Raw genomic sequence first — 25,401 nt, 5'->3', positions numbered from 1 at the left:
GTATCACAACTACCTTCAACTTTGAGGCTGTCAGAAAAATCCACTTTATAGTGACTGCATGAAATACATTTTCCGTAGTTCAAAGACGTGAAGAGAGAAATGTGTTTGGTTTAAAATATACTAAGCGATTTAGAGGTATAGATTGAAAATCTCAAAACTTACCTGTGATATTACAGTAAACCTTCATGGGTCCTAATGGTCCACTTCCATCTGTATCGATGTAGTAGAAACCTGAAGAATTTCCCAAGTGCCTGTAAGCTTCACATGATTGTTCATAAATTGCTGAAACATTGACAGATATAAGCTGTTACTTCGATGAACTTGCAAATATCAACCAGTACAAAGTAAGGTGCATTACATTCTAAATATTAGAGCTCATCAAATGTTCCATGTAATATTGTTCTACCATTGATCCAGAGAGGGTATTACTTGCAGCTTTCTTAAAATAATTTGTAACTCTTCTAGTCAACATTTGACTTTTGTGAAATACCTAAGCCATCTCATATAATTGATTACTGACATCTTGGCTTGTGAATTCAATGCAATTTGTTGAACCTTGTTTCATCAATGAACATTTTGACAATAATCTAACATCTAGGGTCTTTGTGGTAAATTTGTGTGATAATACATAGGGAGGTTCCCACTTGCTGGCATTTGACACTGCAAGCCATGCACGAGAAAGGGATGACATGGACAAGTGATATGAAACCATGAATATATTTACAGAAGACATGGACAATCCAAGCACAATCTTTGTGCATATAGCACGTTACAACGCGTGCTTTTACTTCGCGGTAGGTAACAACGCATTTGTTACAACGACCGTGCTGTTACAACATGATGCCATTACTACGCAAGTCATTACATCGACTTGCAGTAGATGGCGCCGTAACATTAGGAATGTATAATTTACTATTCCAACTCCAGCCTACGCAACAGTAGGGAGGGTGTTGGAATAGTAAATTATACTATTCCTTATGTTAGAGCGCCATCTACTGCAAGTCGATGTAATGACTTGCGTAGTAATGGCATCGCGTTGTAACAACGCGGTTGTTGTAACAACCACGTTGTAAAGGCATCACGGTTTAATGACCGCGATGCAAAGGTTGTTTCCCATCTTTGTCAATCATCTAAAGTCACCCTGTTCATGAACCACAAAAAAGGTTATCACTGCATCGACGTATCATGAATAAAGGCTGTGTGTACTTCCAACCCTCATCATACTTTAGGGATGAATGGCCCTATTCACAAAGAAAAATATATGGGCAGAAATGTCTGCACTTCTAGATGTATGTCTATGTTTAGGCATACATCTCCACCTGTTAGAAATGGGGGTATCTAGTTGGCAGTGGCTTCCACCCTATCCAAGGAGGGTTCCTTCCTTCTAGTCAGGGTAAGGGAGTTACACACCCAAGATTACCCCTGCTTATCCCCTTGGTAGCTTTGCACAAGCAGTCAGGCTTATCTCAGAGGCATGGTGTAATACATTTGTACAAAACACACACAGTAACACAGTGAAGAGACTACAAATAGACACCACAACAGTTTAGAAAAACTGCATGCAGAAGCGATGCATCGATTTTCAGAGGTGGCTCCTTACTGCGGGCGATGAGGTGGAAACTTGGCGCACAGGTGCGATGCGCAGAAAATGTAGATGCAATGGGTCGATGCGGTGGTGAAACAGACACTGCTTCGATTTCCACAGTTGTTGACAGGTGATGCATTGATTACTTCAGCCACACAGTAGGGCCTACATCGAAGTCAGATACACAAGGATTTGCAGTTGGGCTTCAGTAGTTCTATCAGCCACAAACCGGCACTGTGTCGATTTGTCGGCCGCACCACAGCAATGCGTTCGTTTTTCAAGCGCATGGCAAGGTTGCTGTGGGAAAATCGGTGCTGGAGGGCGAAGCATGGATTTTCAGCTCTTGAAGCAGCAAATCTACCTCCAAGGGCCGAGAACTGTAGTTGGCATCACTTGGCAGGTCAAAACTCCCAGCAGAGGATTTAAGGGGGGCTACAGATAAAGTCTTTGATGTCTCTGAGACTTCCAACAGGAGGCAAGCACACGCAAGGCCCTTGGAGAACTCGGAAAGCACAATTTAAGACAGAAAAGTCCAGTTATTTCACTGCTCTGAGACAGGAGCAGTAACTGCAGGCCAACACAGCACAGCAACACAGCAAAGAGGCAGTACTCCTCCTGAAAGCTCTTCAGCTCTTCTTCTTGGCAGAGTCCTCAGTCCAGAAGTGTTATAAAAATGTGGGATCAGAGGTCCAATGCTTATACCCCTTTCAGCCTTTTAAGTAGGCATACTTCAAAGGAAAGTCTTTGTAGTTCATAAGAACCATGCGTTGTCCTGACTTGGCTCCAGACACACTACAGGGGGGTGGAGAAAGCATTCTAAGAGGTCAGGCACAGCCCTAGTCAGGTGTCAAGGACAACTCCTCCAACAACTGTAGCTCAGGAAGACCCATCAGGACATCTAAAACACACCAGTACACGTCCTACCTTTCACATACACTGTACCCTGCCCATGGGGCTACCTTGGGCCTCCCTTAGGGGCGTCTTACATGTAATGAAAGGGAAGGTTTGGGCCTAGCAACTAGTTGCACTTGGCAGGTCAAAATGGCAGTTTAAAACTGCACAGGCAGACACTGAAGTGGCAGGTGTGAGACGTGGTTGTAGGGCTAATTATATGGGTGGCACAATCAGTGTTACAGGCCCACTAGTAGCATTTGATTTACAGGCCCTAGGCACACACAGTGCACTTTACTGGTGACTTACTAGTAAATAAAATATGACAATCATGGATAACCAATCATAATCACAATTTACACTGGGAGCATGTGTACTTTGCCACTGACGAGCAGAGGTAAAGTGCCTAGAGTACAAACACCAGCAAAAACAAAATCCAGCATACAGTCAAAAATACAGGAAGTTGAAACAAAACTACAGTGGCTACCATGCCAAGGATGCAAGGTCTAACACCATCCAAATGAAATTCAATACTTCTGGGTGGAGAATTACACCTGGAGGCCCATTCCGATCCTGTATTTTTTTTTCCCGTACGCCTCGTATCGGTAAATTTTTCCGTACAAATCGTACAAGTCCGGTCCGACCCGTGAAGTACGATTCATACGGGAAAAATACAACTTTTCCCGATCCGATTTGTACGGCTCGGCCCGATCCGTACAAATCGGATCGGGAAAAGTTGTACGAGACGGACCCGGACACTTTTCCGTACAAATTGTAAAAATGCAGTCCGACCGTACTAGTACGATCCGGACCGGCTTTCCGATTTACGATTTGTACGGAAAACGTCCCGTACACGGGGAATGCCATTACCCGCTACGAAGCGAACTTTGTACGACTCGTATCCCGGGAAATGCTGTTCCCGGGGTGCGAGTCGTACAGGCATACACCCCCGTGCGTTGTGTATGTACGGTGCATACCCCCAACATCACGTACCCCAACTTCGTGTACCCCAACATCGCGTACCCCAACATCGTGTACCCCGACATCGCGTATATACTGTGCGTACCCCCAACATCGCGTACCCCAACATCGCGTACCCCAACATCGCGTATGCACTGTGCGTACCCTAACATCGCATATGTACGGTGCGTACATACGCGATGTTGGGGTACGCGGTGTTGGGGTATGCAATGTTGTGGGTACACGATGTTGGGGGTACGTACAGTACATGCGCACTGGGGGTACGCACCGTACATACACAACGCACAGGGGTGTATGCCTGTACGACTCGTACCCCTGCTTTTACGGCTGTTTTTGGCTCCCGTAAGAAAAGAGCCATACGGAGTGCCGTAGGGACGAATCGTACTTGCTGGGCTGGAAACCGCTGCTTAAATACGCACAGACGTCGCCTACAAGCTGTTCCGGATCAGAATCGTTGGTTTATTTTAGCCGTATGGTCTTTTGTACGATTTGTATGGAAAGAGGCTTTCTGTACGAATCGTACTTCCTAGGTTGTAAGAAAAGTTTACCGGGTACGAGTCGTACGGGAAAAACGCTCCATACAACGATTTGTACCGCCTTTTTCCCTAGATTGGAATCGGCCCCCTAGTGTGAGGAGCATGTGCCCCACCTCATTATGTGGGTTGTGAGGACACATACAAAATATGCCTAATAAAGTTAGTACTGATAATTTTACCTGCATATTTTAGGATGCCTGCCAAAAGAAGATATACAAAGGTTGGTCAGACATCTCCACCTATGCTATTTAGAACCACAAACCAAAAAGAATAGGGAATCAGGCAGCACCTGAGAAAAAAATACAGACCTGACAATCATCAAAAGTGGAAACACATAAATACAGATCAACTATGGGTTCTGCCCTTTACTACTTGTACTGCAAGATACTGTAGAACCAAACACCAACAACAATTTTATTGTGAAACACTGATTGGATGTGTACTTGTGTGGGTGTGCGTGTGGGACATGGATTGTAGTTTATTAAACTGTCATGTTGAGTGTTAGATGTGAGATAAGCTGGTAAACAATTTACATATTTGTAATTTTCTATGTATGTGCATCTCTATTGTATGCAATGCTATAATGTAATTTGCATAGCTGTCTGCAATTTGTTTTATTTTTTCATAATTACACAATGCGGTATATAGAGCTGCACCTAGTATCTAATGGTATATGACCATTTGATTTATCATAAATGTTTTTACTGTATTGATGTTACTTTTTAGTTTAGGTTTTTACTGTTATAGTATATTTGTGTTGGTATATGCAATGTATACATTTATAGAACTATTTTTTTTACATTAATATTATTCTTTAAATGTTATTTGTTAACACTGGTACAATGGGATGCATTTGGGTGTATGCAATATATAAAGGTATGTGACAATGTTGCTTTACGTTTTAGGTTTTGTGATTGGTGATTGAATCTGGTAATGGCATTCTCTTGATGTACCTCTAAGTGACCGTTGTGGTGTGTGACTTTCTCCAAAACTTGATTGAGTAGATTTGGGCTGAAACACTAGCGTTAGATGTGGGTGTAACTTTAGTGAATTTCATCTAACTTACACTTTTGTAGGAATGTTTTTGTATTTGCAAGTACCCACCTGTGCCTGCTTCAATTTCTACTTCCCCCTGCAAATTATGTAGCTATATTCCTCTTTCCAGCTACTCCACCTTGCTGCTCCCTCATTTTCATCTGAATCTTAAAGCTATGTATGCAAAATAAATCTGAGTTGGTTAATATGGATGGTTACCACTTGAATTCTTAGGTCAATATTTTCTAAAGAATTAGGTGCAAATGTTTGCTGTCTTCCTTTAGTGTTACCAGTTTTACGACTGACTGATACATTCTTATGGTGTAATAGACATAGGATTTTGCTTTATGAACTTTAATTGATTAAGGCATTTCGATTTATCAACTGAGGATAACCACCTTATTGGAAAATATAAATATTTTTATTACCAGGTTTTAATAGAGACAGAAGGGCATATGGTGAAAATATTAGTCTTGTCTACTAAAATATATTTTTTCAATGACTATGCTAATTCTGGTTGTACATACTGTATTCTACCTCCACATAGCAGTAGGACCAGCATTTTTTATTATATGGTGTTTGGAAAACCCCAATATAGCCCTAGAGCCCGCTGTAGCATGGTCTAATGGCCATTAAATGCCCACTCCAGTGTTAAAGCCCTGAGCCGAAGGAGAGGGCCTTTTACAAGGGAGCGATCCTTTAATGGCCAGTAGAGCCTGCTACAGAGGTCTTTAAGGCTACTAGAACATTCCACCCCTAGTGGACAGAATGTTCTAATTTTAGTGAAAACAAACGCCTCTTAGAGCGCTAGGGGGTTTTAAATCGTCGCGGGCTCCAAGAGGCCTTTGTTCACAGCACCAGCTGTGAACAAAGTCAAACATTGGAATGTTGGAGCTCCGGGCTTCTACCAGCCATTAGAAGCCCAGAGCACTCCATTGTTTTCAATGGAGCTCACAACATTCCAATGTCGTAATCCCTATTGAACTATTTTGGGGGACTGTTCTTTCACTTGGAACAAAGCTGGGTCTTGACTATAAGGCAAACCATTTTATAAAGGTGGCATGTGAGAGAGCTGTCTGTTCAAGTGCTCAAGTATCTGTTTTTGATTTCAATTGCATGGCTGTGATCTGCTTTGCTGCAGGTACCTGGATGGTACTTGTCCGTCTTTCCTCTCAGCATATCACCAATCATTTCAAAATGGTAGAACATTAAGAGCCCAATTACAATGCTGTAAGGAATGACTCCGACCCTTGTTATTTAAACAACCAAACAATCTACTAAATTACCTAATAAATGTAAAAAAATCATTAAAAAAATAATTAAATATTAGTTAAAAATAAAAACACAAAAAATAAAAAATAAAAACATTCCACCTGCTCTTCTGTAGTCCCAATATCCCTCAAAAAATATTATATGCTACTAAAAAAAGTAAATGAATCAGAACAAAAGCAATTAAAAAATAAATAGTTGAAATAAACATAACAGGATAAAAAGAAAATAAATGAACATGATCAATTAAATAATTTACATCTGTATATATTTCTTTTTAGTAAATTTGTTCAGAACCAATGAATACAGACATTGCACCTCAAGTTACATCATTATATTAGGTTACACAGAAACATGCAGTGACATACAGTAAATAATAATTAGAAAACAGTCGGGGAAGTGTTTATCCAGAGATCGTTGTGATCATGCTACTGTTTGTGAGTATTCCCACCATCGGCCACATATCTTGGCCTGCTTTCTTACCCCTCTTGCTTTCTACACCAGTTCCTCCATTTTGGCATAGAGGTTCATACCTCTAGTGCACTCATTCAGAGAGGGTGTGTATTCTGCCAGCCAGTGCAGACCCAGGCCTTTCATGGAGATCAATAAGCCAATAGCGATAAAAGGTCAAGGGTTCTATAATGCTCAATAACATCATCGTCTGGTTCAAGTATATTTTAGTACCCACCACCCTACCCACCTAGGGTGGTAGTACCCACCACCCTACCCAAATGTCCCAAATTTCCCTTTTTTGCACCAGTGTCCGATCACTACTGGTCAAGGCCACATTATGTGGAAGTATGTACCTAGAGAGGGCCTACACCTTGGGTAACTTGGGTTGCAAGCCCTTCCAATCTTCCTAAGTCTAGAAAGGAAAAGTGATATTTGTGAAGAAATTGAAAATAGATGAGCTGGAGTTTGTGGGAGATGACTATATCCTTCCGCACCATCTCACCTTCAATCCAGTCCTCATCTTCTAGTTTTCCTTAGTCCAGTTCCCAAACCTCTCTCAACTGTAGAAATGAGTCTGGTGAATGTATTACCAATTATTTGTACAGTTGCAATATATCTTTTTCCCGAGGATGCCTGTGGCACTTTTCCTTCTAAACTTGGGTTCAGCTCTTAACTTATTACCATAACTTTCTTGAGCGTGTTTAAGTTGTAAATATCTAAAAAATTGAGAAAGATTTAACTGACAGATGTCACCAACCAAAGAGATCCTAAACCCCCTCTGGACCTCGACACTCTGGCCAAAATAGCATGCCAAGTTAAATCGGGCTCCCCACGTGATCCAGCCCCACCAGAAGTTCTGATACAGGCACACGAAGCCACTCTGCCTGTAATCCTGGAACTTCTAAACACGTCCATATCCGCATGCTCTGTTCCCACAGCGTGGAAGCAAGCCATGGTGCGGGCGCTGTTGAAGAAACCCAACCTGGACCCCGACGACCACTCCAATTATCGCCCCATCTCACTCCTCCCTTGGGCTAGCAAGGTGCTGAAAAAATACATAAATGCCCAGCTGGTCCAGTTTATTGAAAACCACTCCCTTTTGGATACGTCCCAGACAGGTTTTAGACCGAAGCACGGCACCGAAACCGCCTTATTAGCGGTCACCGAAGAATCTCGAAGGGTTCTGGATCGGGGAGGATCAGTGGCAGTGATCCTCCTTGATCTAAGCGCCGCCTTCGACACGGTCAGCTATGCCACCCTGCTGAACCGTCTCCAGGACATCGGAGTCTCAGGCGACGCTCTAAGGTGGTTCGACTCTTTCCTGTCCGACAGATCTTTCCAGATCTTCGACGGTGACACAGTATCAACCAGCAAACCTCTTAGCTGCGGAGTACCACAGGGCTCTTCCTTGAGCCCTGTACTATTTAATGTTTATATGAAACCACTGGCTGGGATCGTCGAACCGTACGACATCAAAATCGTGTCGTACGCCGACGATACTCAGTTAGTGGTTTCATTGGCCCAAGAAAACATCAGGCAACCCCAGGGAGGTTTGCTGAATTGCCTAGAGGACGTCAAGGAGTGAATGACCAACTCCTCCCTCAAACTGAACGGAGAAAAAACAGAGCTCATGCTTCTAGGCCCAGCTTCGCCAGTGCCTTTCATTTCCTTGTGGCCCCAAGTTCTGGGCGTTCCCCCAACTCCCAAGGAAAGCGTTAAAAGCCTAGGAGTGTGGCTGGACAAGAAGCTTTCCTTTTCCACGCAGGCCACCAAGCTGTCCGCCACCTGCTTTGGCATACTTAGAACTTTGAGGAAAGTACTCCCACTTCTGCCTCTAGAAGCCAAGAAGGTGGCAGTACAAGGTCTCATCCAGTCCCGCCTGGACTCAAATAATGCCCTATATGTAGGGGCTCCTGAGATGACTCTCCGGAAGCTGCAGGTGGTGCAAAATTGCGCCGCTCGCACCTTGCTGCAGATTCCGCGAACCCAGTCAGCCAGACCCGCATTGAAAAGTCTTCACTGGTTGCCAGTGAAGCACAGAGTGGCATTCAAGGCGCTGTGTATTGCGCACCGGGCCTTCTGGAAGACGGGACCCGCTATCAACAACAACCTTGTCATCCCTTACCACCCAAACAGGAACCTCCGCTCCACTAAGGCCTTCTTGGCAGTGGTTCCTAGAGTGAAGAGAGCCAGGTCCGGAGGTAGGCTGTTCTCACTGAACACCGCCAAGCTCTGGAATACCCTCCCCTGCTCACTTCGTTCCAACCCAGACCTGCTCTCGTTCCGGAAAGAGCTGAAGACATTACTATTTGCCAAAGCCTCCGAGCTCTAATCCCGGTGCTCCGTCTCGTCTCTCTGTCTCACCTCAGCGCTTGGACGCCCCTGGGCAGCAACCGCGCTCAATAAATTTATTTTCAATTCAATTTTCAATTCAAATCCCACTGACAGAACCCTGTCAGCTTTACAGTCTGGTCGAGCCATATAACAAACCACAGTCGGTTTACTGCTGTTGGTTCGGAATGCCATTTGATGTTTCTCAGGGCAGAGGCAAACTAGTGATTGCCAGCAGTGTATGTGGGACTGCTCTCTCATAACGTAGGGAATGCAGTCCATTACAGCCTAAAACGTCCAATTCCAATCTAAGTGGTGGGTCCCATCTGTCTCCGAACAACCAATCATTAGGGGTAGCCGGCTGAGAGGCCCAGAAATACAACTTGACATATGTCCATCCTAATCCTTAATCATATGGAACTTCACTCTTGGTTATATTATCGACAAATGACTGCAGTTCTGTGAAGTAAGTAGTTGGTGGTAGTAAATAAGGGTAAACTTGCAAAATGTATAGAAGGCGTGGTAGGGAACATATTGAATAAAGCTCTACATCTCATTACAGAAGGGGCAGGGAGGACCAAGATTTGAAACTGAACTTTAGTCTCTTGAACAGCTTTATTGAGTTCCCAGCTTCGGTGAGGATACTGCACTATTTCCATCCCCAGCTACTGTAAATGATCGCCAGCCACATGCAAATCAGAGGTGATATTACCAGGTGAGGAGCCTCCCTTCTGTGGTAAGAAGGTGAATTTCTCCCTGTTTACATTTAGCCCAGATACCTTACCATATATGCACACAATCTCAATGAATCAAGGGATGGATTTAACTATGTGTTTAACTTATAAAAGCATGTCCTCCACATATAGTGACATTCTATCTTCATAGCCATTACTCTATTTTATGTTGTTTCCCAGAGGGTCTCCATGGATCCACTCTGCCAGGGATTATACCACAAGGGCAAAAAGTAGATGGAAGAAAGGAAAGCCCTGATGTGTATCTCTTACAATAGAAAAAATGGGTAATAGGACACCATTGACTCTAGCTTGTATCAAAGGAGCAGTGTACAGGGTTTTAACAAATTAAATCAACTAAGGTCTAAATTGAATTTTATGGAGGATTTGGTACATGAATGGTTGCTTTATAATGTGCTGGTGTACCCTCGGAGTGACTCTTCACCTTCCAATATCGGAGTTTTCACATCACCTCTCACAAAACCAGCAAAACCTTTTAAACATTTCATATTTTCAAATTATTCAACAATGAGCAAGGTAGTTAAAATCTTCAATGTTTTGATTCTAATCCGTATACGTAAAATTTCTTTCTCCAATCCAGTTACAGCTTTAATACTTGAAGACTTGTTAACTAAACTCAATGCAGCACTTACACAACAATTGACCTATGCCAGTGTAACACTATGTTTCCTCATTAACCAATACCAGCGTGAGCGTACATCAACCAACCAATAACAGCGCAGTACAGTAGAAAAATGGTCACAGTAGCGACAATTTCAAAGCATAAAGGTGAAAGCATTCACAGCATCGCATTCACATGTCTGCAATAGATGCAATTTATTCACAAAACATCAATGGATTATTGAAGACATCACAATTGTTTATGCACATGAAAGAGCAGTGCTCAGAATGAGGGGAGAAAAGCAGTGCTCTGGGGAAAATGGAGTTTGTGAGGGTTGTAAAGGAGGGAGAGGTAATGTGCCATATATACATTATATTTACATGATCAAACCTGTCCAGCCTATAACAGGCAAGCTACTACAACAAAAACACATAGCATTGTGAGGCCGCTGATAGCAAATCTCAGTCATCCAAGCTTGTTTCAAAAGGAGCAAAAGTCAACGTTTCAACCCCTTCAAATTATCAAGGTTGTTAAGTCCTCAGCATGGGGTCTTCATCAGGACAGAGAGGGGGAGCACTGAATCAGAAAACAGTGAGGGAAATCAGACTGAAAAATGCGGTTTATGGGCTCCTTAAAGCTCTGAAGAAGTGAATAGAGGCACGGTCAGTCACCTTAACACTAGGGGTGGGAGGAATTTGCGAAGTTGCCTTTAGCAAAATTTCACGAAATGGCAAAAAATATCCGCGAGCACGCGAAATTTTGCGTGCTTGCAGAGATTTGGTGCTGATTAATGCTTACTGAATTTGAGCTTCAACTCAGGCACCTGCTTTATTTATATCTGTAAAGTGCTTCCTGTTGAGGTTTAATTTTTGTGCCAGGAGCATCGTGCCAGAATGAATACTGCCCTGCATATTTACCCAAGAAGATGCTACCGTTTTGTGCAATACCTCTACTCAACTGGAGTACTTTCTACTGGCTAATCAGTAAGTGCAACCTCGTTGGGTAAATGTATAGTGTTTTTCCAACACTACAGCTGCATAAAGGGCCAGAATAGTTGTCTACAGCGACCATGTGTGTCTGTAATGTTGCCACCGCGCCGACAGTCGCCGGGGTCCCTCGAGTGAGCTGTCCATCATAGTGGGGGAAAGAGCGGGAATATGTTGCACACCGCTGGTGTGTGGGCCGGGGCCAAACGGGCGGGGCTTCCATGCAGTTCACATGTCTCTTGTTTATAAAGGGCCAGAGACCGATCAGAGCAGCAGATGAGGAGACAGAACCTCCTGGTATCAGGAACCACACGGGGATTGCGCTCGAGAAACTCAATGATGCACAGAGCTCAATCAAGGATTACAGCAAATTTTTGATGGTAGATATGGGGAGACAGCACACCTGCCTAGCCTTGACCGTGCTCACGAACGTTTTGTGCTGATTAATGCGTTACTGAATTTGAGCTTCAACTCGGGCACCTGCTTTATTTATATCTGTAAGTGCTTCCTGTTGAGGTTTAATTTTTGTGACAGGAGCATCGTGCCAGAATGAATCCTGCCCTGCATATTTACCCACGAAGATTCCACCCTTTTGTGTAATACCTCTACTCAACTGGAGTACTTTCTACTGGCTAACCAGTAAGTGCTAACTCGTTGGGTAAATGTATAGTGTTTTTCCTACACTACAGCTGCGTAAAGGGCCAGAAGAGTTGTCTACAGTGACCATGTGTGTCTGTAACGTTGCCAGCGCACCGACAGGCGCCGGGGTCCCTCGAGTGAGCTGTCCATCATAGTGGGGGAAAGGGCGGGAAGACGTTGCAAACCGCTGGTGTGTGGGCCGGGGCCAAACGGGCGGGGCTTCCATGCAGTTCACATGCCTCTTGTTTATGAAGGGCCAGAGACTGATCAGAGCAGCAGATGAGGAGACAGAACCTCCTGGTGTCAGGAACTACACGGGGATTGTGCTCGAGAAACTCATGGATGCACAGAGCACCATCAAGGATTACAGCAAATTGTTGACGGTAGATATGGGGAGAACGCACACCTGCCTAGCCTCGACCGTGCTCACGAATGTTTTGTGCTGATTAATGCGTTACTGAATTTGAGCTTCAACTCTGGCACCTGCTTTATTTATATCTGTAAGTGCTTCCTGTTGAGGTTTAATTTTTGTGACAGGAGCATCGTGCCAGAATGAATCCTGCCCTGCATATTTCCGTTCCGACATTTTCGTGTTCTGCGCGAGCGGAACTGAATTTGTCGACCACCCTTACTTAACACGACCGTCCTGTTCACAGATGGCTGTGGGTCCAAGGATCCCACAGTTACAAGGGACAATTCTTAAGTGGTGTACTTCCTGGAGTAAATCCTATACTTCACTGGGTTAATCTCCGTCTGCCGTCTGGGTCGGACTTTCCCCGGTGTGAAATTGGGGGAGCAGCAGCGACAATGACTGACTACTCTTGGAACACAAACTATTATAGATATCTCAACCTGAAGCTTTTGAGACATGTTGCATCTTCTTTGGTCAGCCAGTCAGCTTCCAATGCACTCATGGGAACAGTATCACTCCAATCTTCTCACCAAGAATACAATGGTCTTTAGACAGCAATTTCAAAGTCGGCAACTATATTTTATTATTTCCAAACATTTCTATGAATCATTCTCCCTTTCAAAATTACTTTTCCACGTGCCAAACTACATTTCTAACCTTCTAAATAGCAAACTTATTAATTATGGTCTATGTAGAAGGTGAAACATCTGTATGATGAAAAGAAAACATATCGTGCAGCATCCATTCATTTAAAAGAAAAACAAAAGTCAGTTAAAATGGTCAAGATAAGTTTTAAAGCAAAATCTACATATGTCAACTGCTTCATTACCCCACTAAATCTCACATTTCGAATCAATTGTTAACAGTGGTCTTTGTGTAAGTAGAAACATTTGCAGAGATATATGAAAACATTCAGCGCTGTAATTTCAGACTTTCATGCCTAGAGAATAAATGTTGTTGCTTACTACAATTTTTTCATTGAAACACAATAATTTTCATTAACCCCTTCAGCGCTGCGCGGATTCCCCCGCGGTGCTGAAGGGTTCTAGCGCGGGCGGGGCCATGACGGAACGGTTCCGTCATGAGCACAGCTCAACCGATGCTCATGACGGAACCGTTCCGTCATGAGCATCGAAGGGGTTAAACCTACATGTTAATTCTGAACATTCATTATAAACTGTATTATTTTCTTATTATTAATCAACTGAATCTACTGCATCTTTAAGCCTTTCCAAAAATCTGGTTGTGAAAATGTTAGCAAGAAATATTGACTTTGGGAGATAAGAGTAACAGAGGTTAGGGTTTCATTAGCTTTAGCTATAACTGTAATAGCCATGCCACAAAGATCATGGGTAAAGGAATGCATAATGTAGGCTTGTTGTACATTTCCATTAGATGTGGAATAAGTAACAATGACTATTTTTAAATAGTTCATGTGAGAAAACATTAGGACCGTGAGAGCTCCTGGAGTGCATGGCAGTATTTTCCAGTTGTATTTCCTCTTCCACAATAAGGATGTCTAGTTTGTTTCTTGCCTCTAAAGTTAATGAATGGGTCAGCAAATTGTGTGCAACAGGATTTTGCTGTTCTCCTGTGGGAGGGGTTTTGCTAAGGCATTTAGGGCCCTATTATGGCTATGGTAGCCCTACAGTGGATGGTGCAATGCAGCGTCTGCTGAAGGACCGCCAAAGCCGTGGTGTGACTGCCAGTCAGATTAGGAGATACATCCTGGTCTGGCCGGTGGTCCTGCAGCAGTCTGATGGCAGTGGTCTGCTAGGCTCATAGAAGAGCCTATCATGCACCTTCCTGCATGATTGTTGAGATTCTGCCACCCTTTTCCTGGAGGGTTCACCGACTTGAAAACGGCAGTGAAATGGCAACTAGGAATATACATGGTGGTGCTGGCTGCAGCACCACCAGCATATTTCTGCCTGTGAAAGACCGTCGGCCCAGCCAGATCCTATGGATCACCAGACTCGCAATAAGGCCCATAGTCTTTGAAAATTAAAAAAAAAGCATTTTTAATATCTGTCGTTCATGTGCACCCCTCACCATTTTCATCAAAGGAACTTTTCTGGATACTTGTTTCCTGCAGGAGAGTCAATATAACAATATTCCTATATAATTGTCCATTTAATTAATTCTGCTCTGAGAGTGCAACTATCCAAATTAGGGCTGGACCTAAGCAGAAGGATTGCTAATCCACAGGAACGCCGATTGAGATTAGAATGATAAACCCTGCTGTAGTCACGTTGACCAAGGAATGTTCAATTGGTGCCCAACAAATATGTTTCCTTGAGCATTAAAATAGATTCTGTGTAATGTTTGGCATAGGTCATGACTGTACCGCTTTTAATTTTGTCGAATACCTGTTGATATTCCAATATAATACCCAGTGGACCCTAGTGGGTCTGTTTGTGAATTATGGGCCGTTATTAAAAGACGCAAGTATGATGTCATCAGAGATGCCCCTGAATGTCAATCTTGTACAACAAAACAGATAATAAAAACTCCTACCCTCTAACAACACAAACCCTCACTAAGAAGCCTTCAGCTTGTAAAATCATAAAGATAATGAAAAACTGGCATACAAGACCGCTAAAGCTGCATAGATAGTGACTACCAAGCTGTCACCATTCTGTATCTATTTTCTATCCCAACAGGAGAATCACTGAAAATAGTCCCTACATAAGAAACCACAAAGAACGTCCCCTATCAGGGCAACAGCCACCATTGAGTGGGCTGACCCCCTAAAAGTATTATGCCTACAACAGAAGTCAGATGGAAAGTTGCGAAAAGTCTTGGCACAGCCAAACAGATGTTGATAAAGAGGCATCTTGGTGCCCACACCTCTGAACCAGAAAGCAAAATCCAAAGTTCCTCATTTTGAGTTGATTTGAGGCCACCCAGGGAACTTTTCCAATTTCCTTGTCTGATTTTGGGAGAGTATCCACCAGTGGGCCCGGGTTCCTTACTGCCTGTCTTTGTCTCAGCCTTTTGAGGTCTTCAACAACAGTTACTTGGTTGGTGGCAATGTCTTCGATTCTTGGGCACTGGGGCCATCCGGAAGGCACCCAGGCCACTTCTCCCTCCAATGATGAAAAACACACGGATGGCACTCCTCAACCCATGGCTACGTCTGACCCAGGGTTAAAAAATAAATGTCTTTGGTTAAAAAGGTCTTTCACTTTTGCTGGAAACATATGCATGTACTGGAGTACCAATGGCCCCATCTTCATCTTTACCTGCTCAAAAATCCACTTCTTTTGTCAGACTAGTATGGTGTAGCAAGGGAACACCAGGATCTTTTGCTGGTCAAACAGCATTCCTGTTGATGTTCTCGCTATTCACTGGATTGAATGTGTCGCTGAAGTTGAGTGTTGGAAGGTGGTTTATTGGTAGAGGTAGGTAGTCAACTAACACCAGAAACAAGGCCACTGACATGGTACTGAGTCCTAAATAGGGTATCAATAAATTAGTCACTTGCTCAACTCTTGGTAGCCGAAACCAAGCACTAAGCCAGGCATGTAAAGCATTTAAAAACACCAATACCATAAACAAGTACGACACCACACAATAAAAATTCCACACCACTTAATATAAATAGGAAATATTTGCATCTTAAAAATGACACCAAAACAACCTGAGATGTGAATCTTTAAAGAATAAACACTTTGTAGTGCTTAGAAACCAATACCACCACTTAACTTCCTACAACCCCCTTAAAACTCCACTGGACACACTCTATTAGAGGGACTATGGCTGGAGAAGAGAGAGTTAAACTCTGTTAACCTGCAGCTGCAGGGAGTACACTCCATCTTGAAGCAAGGCAAAGTATTCAGAGCTGTAGTCCCATATAGTACAGCAGTTGCAGTCTTTACCGGTTCAGGAGTCCAGCAGGACAATGCTCCTTCTTCTTCTTGTTTCATGTAGCAGAACTGAGAGGCTATGCACCTCTCACATATTTAATCTCAGCTTCTGGGCATCAAGAGGGGGGCACCCTTGACCAATGGGATGCAGGTGTGCCACCAAGTCGCATGACCACTTTCTCCAAAGTGTGTCATCTTTCTGTCCCAGAAAGCACTATTCTTCTAAAATCAATCCTGGCTGAAATCTCTGCAGAACATTAAGAGCTAACTAAATAAACTCTCATGGTGGCTCATTTCCATTAGTCTACTCCCCATAACATCTGCCAATTCCTTCCTTAATCCTGCTTGCTGGCTGGGGAACAGGGGGCTGGGGGTAGATAGGCCTGGCATTCCCTGCCTGTCCTATCCTCCTTTGAAGCCTCATGCTTTACACCCCTCTCCCCTGCTCTGGCATTCCTGCGTAGCTGCAGAGCTCTCTTCAGCAGATAGCTTCTCCCCTGGATAGAGACTTATCACCTAATCAAGACAGACTTGCTAAGCCTGTTAGCACTGACCAATCAGGGAAGACTGTAGGAAGGCTGGAGTTTGACTTGCAGACAAGAAAGGGTTCAAACGTATTGTCTTTATGAGTTAGGACCAATTCAACAAGAGCAATCTATTGGAGTTATCAGTACCATTCTGTTAAGTCTTTGAATAATATGTTCATACGTTCCTAGAAATAGTTATGCATCCAGAAAATATTGCCATGTTAGCCTATGATGACAAGTATCTACAATGGGGAAAAGGAAATGTGCAATTCCTCCCTCCACAGGGTTAATAAAAAATATTTGATAAAGACCCTACTCATAATTAGAGGACCCCCTCACTCCTAGGATACCTAGGGGACACCTGGGGGTTGCCTAATATTTAAAATTATTATTGTTTAATACTTCACAGTGCCCACAGCACCAACGTCAACTTTGCAGGGTATTTCATACACTGAGGAAAAATAAAATTGGCAGTTTTCCCTCACCATGGTTTATACAATTTCTTTTATAGGGACCCTGCTTATAGTTACCTGACCCCTTCTCCCCTGAAACACCTTTGAGTACCCGATATGCAACGATAATGTAGATTATCAATATATAGTGCCCCTGCCATCAAAGTTGAGTTTGTAGCGAATTCAGTTTTTAAAGGCAGTGCTGCTTTTAAAACGACCTCAGGATCTCAGCAGTGCACACATGCAAGGGCAAAAAAGGCTGCCGACCTCTAAAATGCCCGGCACTATTATATACTAGGGACATATAGGTAGTTTTTCATCCCCTTGCCCTATTACAGGGTAGGTCATGCCAAATATAAGCATACCTCAATGCATGCCTGTGTGTCTATCATAGCACTGAGAATGGACCTGACTAGCAGGGCTCGGGGCACAGTCAGAGTCAGCTATCATCAGTACCAATCAACACACAAAAAGTGGGGGTGAGCAGGCAAAAAGGGTGACTTTCTAACATTGACACATTGAGCAAACATGTAGCAACATGGTGCACTGGGCAATGGAAAATAGGTAAGTGTGCAGTAGGCCTTCTCATTTAAGAAACAGGAAAAAAGTTGGTTGTCTGAAAGTTGTGTCCTTAGCCACCTCTCTAGGAATGCCACTGAGTTGTCGCCTTCAGTGTACTCTGGAAAAAACCTACAAAACTTATATTGTTGCACCGTGATCTTTCAGTGGCATCTTCCACACTACAATATAGCTTATGATTGGTGCTGAAACGTAAAAGATCTGCTCAACTTCAGTGATATAACAATCAACGGGGCCGGTTGGGCACACAAAAACCCGTCAACAATGGGTGGTTGCTTTCAACTTCATTTCAGTATCCAACAGAGGGGAAGGAGAATAAGGGTTTCTGCCCCTACCAGTCAATTGACAAGGTCAGAAGGGACCTGGCAGGAGTTTCAGGGGACACCAGCAGTCTCAGGACAGGAGTTACAGTGGGGAAGAGCCAATGATGTTGTGCTCACAGGATGTAGGGGCAAAGTGTGTTGCCTTTGCAGGACTAGAGGGCTGTGTCATGAGGTCTCACTTGTGGTCTCGCAGTGCACTTGATGCAGAGGAGTATCATGCAGGCCTCTGGCTCAAGCTCGCCTCCCTTGAAATCAGAATTTGATGTGGGTGAAGGAGGGGTAAGGAACACATAGTGACATCCAACTTCAACCCTCAGTGAATCCTGTACTGCCCCATTGAGCACATCAGCATTAAAGGCCACAAACATATATCTGAAGAAGCAAGTAGGGAAAGGAGAAACAGAAGCAGGTGGAGTCCAATTCTACATGTCTGATTAATTTAATTACATTGTACTGCAGTTACAAGCAGGATGTGGGTGCTACTGTTCTGAGAACAGAGGCAGGCCAGGTTGGGGTAAGTCTGGTGGATGTCATAAGCATCTAAGCTGTTTGAGGCCATCACTCCTCGGAGCCCTTGGTCTCAATCTGGATTACAGTGTTGCAGCTGAAAGCACATCATCCCACCCAGACAAGCTACCATCCAACCTCTCACCTGCTGGGTGAAGCCCTTGTGGCCCATTCCACATCACCAACCCCACCAATCAGTGGTCCCAGGTGAGGTGTGGTGAATGGTGGCCCATGCAGCAGCTAGAGACATCGCTCACGAGGCTTCAGGCCTCTGTGCCCCAAGCGGCACCCCAGACTGGGCCTCAGAAGCTGTCCCCCTATCAGGAAAAACAACTTGTCAACTGGGAGCTCCACCGGCCGTAGATGTTGGGAAACTAAAGTGCTGAGCTCCACCCATGGTTGCTGCAGTAAATATATATTAGCTGGCAGGATATGGCATCCACCATTTTGAGCAGTAATGCTATGTCACAAATAATTTATATAATTAATGAAGCAATTATTTATAAAAATAGTTACTATTTTAAACAAATAAATAATTAATTAATTAAAATTGGTAAATTATATTATAAAAAACCAACTGATTTTTTTTAAATATATAAATGGAAATACTGTACTCTTCACCTTCCAATATCGGAGTTTTCACAATTGAATTTTATGGAGGATTTGGTACATGAATGGTTGCTTTATAATGTGCTGGTGTACCCTCGGAGTGACTCTTCACCTTCCAATATCGGAGTTTTCACATCACCTCTCACAAAACCAGCAAAACCTTTTAAACATTTCATATTTTCAAATTATTCAACAATGAGCAAGGTAGTTAAAATCTTCAATGTTTTGATTCTAATCCGTATACGTAAAATTTCTTTCTCCAATCCAGTTACAGCTTTAATACTTGAAGACTTGTTAACTAAACTCAATGCAGCACTTACACAACAATTGACCTATGCCAGTGTAACACTATGTTTCCTCATTAACCAATACCAGCGTGAGAGTACATCAACCAACCACTAACAGCGCAGTACAGTAGAAAAATGGTCACAGTAGCGACAATTTCAAAGCATAAAGGTGAAAGCATTCACAGCATCGCATTCACATGTCTGCAATAGATGCAATTTATTCACAAAACATCAATGGATTATTGAAGACATCACAATTGTTAATGCACATGAAAGAGCAGTGCTCAGAATGAGGGGAGAAAAGCAGTGCTCTGGGGAAAATGGAGTTTGTGAGGGTTGTAAAGGAGGGAGAGGTAATGTGCCATATATACATTATATTTACATGATCAAACCTGTCCAGCCTATAACAGGCAAGCTACTACAACAAAAACACATAGCATTGTGAGGCCGCTGATAGCAAATCTCAGTCATCCAAGCTTGTTTCAAAAGGAGCAAAAGTCAACGTTTCAACCCCTTCAAATTATCAAGGTTGTTAAGTCCTCAGCATGGGGTCTTCATCAGGACAGAGAGGGGGAGCACTGAATCAGAAAACAGTGAGGGAAATCAGACTGAAAAATGCGGTTTATGGGCTCCTTAAAGCTCTGAAGAAGTGAATAAAGGCACGGTCAGTCACCTTAACACTAGGGGTGGGAGGAATTTGCGAAGTTGCCTTTAGCAAAATTTCACGAAATGGCAAAAAATATCCGCGAGCACGCGAAATTTTGCGTGCTTGCAGAGATTTGGTGCTGATTAATGCTTACTGAATTTGAGCTTCAACTCAGGCACCTGCTTTATTTATATCTGTAAAGTGCTTCCTGTTGAGGTTTAATTTTTGTGCCAGGAGCATCGTGCCAGAATGAATACTGCCCTGCATATTTACCCAAGAAGATGCTACCGTTTTGTGCAATACCTCTACTCAACTGGAGTACTTTCTACTGGCTAATCAGTAAGTGCAACCTCGTTGGGTAAATGTATAGTGTTTTTCCAACACTACAGCTGCATAAAGGGCCAGAATAGTTGTCTACAGCGACCATGTGTGTCTGTAATGTTGCCACCGCGCCGACAGTCGCCGGGGTCCCTCGAGTGAGCTGTCCATCATAGTGGGGGAAAGAGCGGGAATATGTTGCACACCGCTGGTGTGTGGGCCGGGGCCAAACGGGCGGGGCTTCCATGCAGTTCACATGTCTCTTGTTTATATTGGGCCAGAGACCGATCAGAGCAGCAGATGAGGAGACAGAACCTCCTGGTATCAGGAACCACACGGGGATTGCGCTCGAGAAACTCAATGATGCACAGAGCTCAATCAAGGATTACAGCAAATTTTTGATGGTAGATATGGGGAGACAGCACACCTGCCTAGCCTTGACCGTGCTCACGAACGTTTTGTGCTGATTAATGCGTTACTGAATTTGAGCTTCAACTCGGGCACCTGCTTTATTTATATCTGTAAGTGCTTCCTGTTGAGGTTTAATTTTTGTGACAGGAGCATCGTGCCAGAATGAATCCTGCCCTGCATATTTACCCACGAAGATTCCACCCTTTTGTATAATACCTCTACTCAACTGGAGTACTTTCTACTGGCTAATCAGTAAGTGCTAACTCGTTGGGTAAATGTATAGTGTTTTTCCTACACTACAGCTGCGTAAAGGGCCAGAAGAGTTGTCTACAGTGACCATGTGTGTCTGTAACGTTGCCAGCGCACCGACAGGCGCCGGGGTCCCTCGAGTGAGCTGTCCATCATAGTGGGGGAAAGGGCGGGAAGACGTTGCAAACCGCTGGTGTGTGGGCCGGGGCCAAACGGGCGGGGCTTCCATGCAGTTCACATGCCTCTTGTTTATGAAGGGCCAGAGACTGATCAGAGCAGCAGATGAGGAGACAGAACCTCCTGGTGTCAGGAACTACACGGGGATTGTGCTCGAGAAACTCATGGATGCACAGAGCACCATCAAGGATTACAGCAAATTGTTGACGGTAGATATGGGGAGAACGCACACCTGCCTAGCCTCGACCGTGCTCACGAATGTTTTGTGCTGATTAATGCGTTACTGAATTTGAGCTTCAACTCTGGCACCTGCTTTATTTATATCTGTAAGTGCTTCCTGTTGAGGTTTAATTTTTGTGACAGGAGCATCATGCCAGAATGAATCCTGCCCTGCATATTTCCGTTCCGACATTTTCGTGTTCTGCGCGAGCGGAACGGAATTTGTCGACCACCCTTACTTAACACGACCGTCCTGTTCACAGATGGCTGTGGGTCCAAGGATCCCACAGTTACAAGGGACAATTCTTAAGTGGTGTACTTCCTGGAGTAAATCCTATACTTCACTGGGTTAATCTCCGTCTGCCGTCTGGGTCGGACTTTCCCCGGTGTGAAATTGGGGGAGCAGCAGCGACAATGACTGACTACTCTTGGAACACAAACTATTATAGATATCTCAACCTGAAGCTTTTGAGACATGTTGCATCTTCTTTGGTCAGCCAGTCAGCTTCCAATGCACTCATGGGAACAGTATCACTCCAATCTTCTCACCAAGAATACAATGGTCTTTAGACAGCAATTTCAAAGTCGGCAACTATATTTTATTATTTCCAAACATTTCTATGAATCATTCTCCCTTTCAAAATTACTTTTCCACGTGCCAAACTACATTTCTAACCTTCTAAATAGCAAACTTATTAATTATGGTCTATGTAGAAGGTGAAACATCTGTATGATGAAAAGAAAACATATCGTGCAGCATCCATTCATTTAAAAGAAAAACAAAAGTCAGTTAAAATGGTCAAGATAAGTTTTAAAGCAAAATCTACATATGTCAACTGCTTCATTACCCCACTAAATCTCACATTTCGAATCAATTGTTAACAGTGGTCTTTGTGTAAGTAGAAACATTTGCAGAGATATATGAAAACATTCAGCGCTGTAATTTCAGACTTTCATGCCTAGAGAATAAATGTTGTTGCTTACTACAATTTTTTCATTGAAACACAATAATTTTCATTAACCCCTTCAGCGCTGCGCGGATTCCCCCGCGGTGCTGAAGGGTTCTAGCGCGGGCGGGGCCATGACGGAACGGTTCCGTCATGAGCATCGTAGGGGTTAAACCTACATGTTAATTCTGAACATTCATTATAAACTGTATTATTTTCTTATTATTAATCAACTGAATCTACTGCATCTTTAAGCCTTTCCAAAAATCTGGTTGTGAAAATGTTAGCAAGAAATATTGACTTTGGGAGATAAGAGTAACAGAGGTTAGGGTTTCATTAGCTTTAGCTATAACTGTAATAGCCATGCCACAAAGATCATGGGTAAAGGAATGCATAATGTAGGCTTGTTGTACATTTCCATTAGATGTGGAATAAGTAACAATGACTATTTTTAAATAGTTCATGTGAGAAAACATTAGGACCGTGAGAGCTCCTGGAGTGCATGGCAGTATTTTCCAGTTGTATTTCCTCTTCCACAATAAGGATGTCTAGTTTGTTTCTTGCCTCTAAAGTTAATGAATGGGTCAGCAAATTGTGTGCAACAGGATTTTGCTGTTCTCCTGTGGGAGGGGTTTTGCTAAGGCATTTAGGGCCCTATTATGGCTATGGTAGCCCTACAGTGGATGGTGCAATGCAGCGTCTGCTGAAGGACCGCCAAAGCCGTGGTGTGACTGCCAGTCAGATTAGGAGATACATCCTGGTCTGGCCGGTGGTCCTGCAGCAGTCTGATGGCAGTGGTCTGCTAGGCTCATAGAAGAGCCTATCATGCACCTTCCTGCATGATTGTTGAGATTCTGCCACCCTTTTCCTGGAGGGTTCACCGACTTGAAAACGGCAGTGAAATGGCAACTAGGAATATACATGGTGGTGCTGGCTGCAGCACCACCAGCATATTTCTGCCTGTGAAAGACCGTCGGCCCAGCCAGATCCTATGGATCACCAGACTCGCAATAAGGCCCATAGTCTTTGTAAATTTTAAAAAAAGCATTTTTAATATCTGTCGTTCATGTGCACCCCTCACCATTTTCATCAAAGGAACTTTTCTGGATACTTGTTTCCTGCAGGAGAGTCAATATAACAATATTCCTATATAATTGTCCATTTAATTAATTCTGCTCTGAGAGTGCAACTATCCAAATTAGGGCTGGACCTAAGCAGAAGGATTGCTAATCCACAGGAACGCCGATTGAGATTAGAATGATAAACCCTGCTGTAGTCACGTTGACCAAGGAATGTTCAATTGGTGCCCAACAAATATGTTTCCTTGAGCATTAAAATAGATTCTGTGTAATGTTTGGCATAGGTCATGACTGTACCGCTTTTAATTTTGTCGAATACCTGTTGATATTCCAATATAATACCCAGTGGACCCTAGTGGGTCTGTTTGTGAATTATGGGCCGTTATTAAAAGACGCAAGTATGATGTCATCAGAGATGCCCCTGAATGTCAATCTTGTACAACAAAACAGATAATAAAAACTCCTACCCTCTAACAACACAAACCCTCACTAAGAAGCCTTCAGCTTGTAAAATCATAAAGATAATGAAAAACTGGCATACAAGACCGCTAAAGCTGCATAGATAGTGACTACCAAGCTGTCACCATTCTGTATCTATTTTCTATCCCAACAGGAGAATCACTGAAAATAGTCCCTACATAAGAAACCACAAAGACTGTCCCCTATCAGGGCAACAGCCACCATTGAGTGGGCTGACCCCCTAAAAGTATTATGCCTACAACAGAAGTCAGATGGAAAGTTGCGAAAAGTCTTGGCACAGCCAAACAGATGTTGATAAAGAGGCATCTTGGTGCCCACACCTCTGAACCAGAAAGCAAAATCCAAAGTTCCTCATTTTGAGTTGATTTGAGGCCACCCAGGGAACTTTTCCAATTTCCTTGTCTGATTTTGGGAGAGTATCCACCAGTGGGCCCGGGTTCCTTACTGCCTGTCTTTGTCTCAGCCTTTTGAGGTCTTCAACAACAGTTACTTGGTTGGTGGCAATGTCTTCGATTCTTGGGCACTGGGGCCATCCGGAAGGCACCCAGGCCACTTCTCCCTCCAATGATGAAAAACACACGGATGGCACTCCTCAACCCATGGCTACGTCTGACCCAGGGTTAAAAAATAAATGTCTTTGGTTAAAAAGGTCTTTCACTTTTGCTGGAAACATATGCATGTACTGGAGTACCAATGGCCCCATCTTCATCTTTACCTGCTCAAAAATCCACTTCTTTTGTCAGACTAGTATGGTGTAGCAAGGGAACACCAGGATCTTTTGCTGGTCAAACAGCATTCCTGTTGATGTTCTCGCTATTCACTGGATTGAATGTGTCGCTGAAGTTGAGTGTTGGAAGGTGGTTTATTGGTAGAGGTAGGTAGTCAACTAACACCAGAAACAAGGCCACTGACATGGTACTGAGTCCTAAATAGGGTATCAATAAATTAGTCACTTGCTCAACTCTTGGTAGCCGAAACCAAGCACTAAGCCAGGCATGTAAAGCATTTAAAAACACCAATACCATAAACAAGTACGACACCACACAATAAAAATTCCACACCACTTAATATAAATAGGAAATATTTGCATCTTAAAAATGACACCAAAACAACCTGAGATGTGAATCTTTAAAGAATAAACACTTTGTAGTGCTTAGAAACCAATACCACCACTTAACTTCCTACAACCCCCTTAAAACTCCACTGGACACACTCTATTAGAGGGACTATGGCTGGAGAAGAGAGAGTTAA

The 25,401-nt window shown here is 43.4% G+C and overlaps 1 protein-coding gene across 1 annotated transcript in view; it reads right to left on the bottom strand.

The window, feature by feature from the left end:
* The window catches only part of LOC146861608 (contactin-associated protein-like 5), a 1,183,739-nt gene that overhangs the window by 426,545 nt on the left and 731,793 nt on the right, over window positions 1–25,401 (bottom strand). Inside the window, exon 12 of the mRNA XM_085646457.1 lies at window positions 163–282. Coding sequence (XP_085502583.1) covers window positions 163–282 — 120 coding nt within the window. The remainder of the gene's footprint in view (window positions 1–162; window positions 283–25,401) is intronic.

Source organism: Triturus cristatus, chromosome 3_1 (genome assembly GCF_964204655.1).
Source record: "Triturus cristatus chromosome 3_1, aTriCri1.1, whole genome shotgun sequence".
Taxonomy (NCBI): Eukaryota; Metazoa; Chordata; class Amphibia; order Caudata; family Salamandridae; genus Triturus; species Triturus cristatus.
Note: the sequence above shows the minus strand (reverse complement) of the source record. Positions and strands in the feature narration are given on the sequence as shown.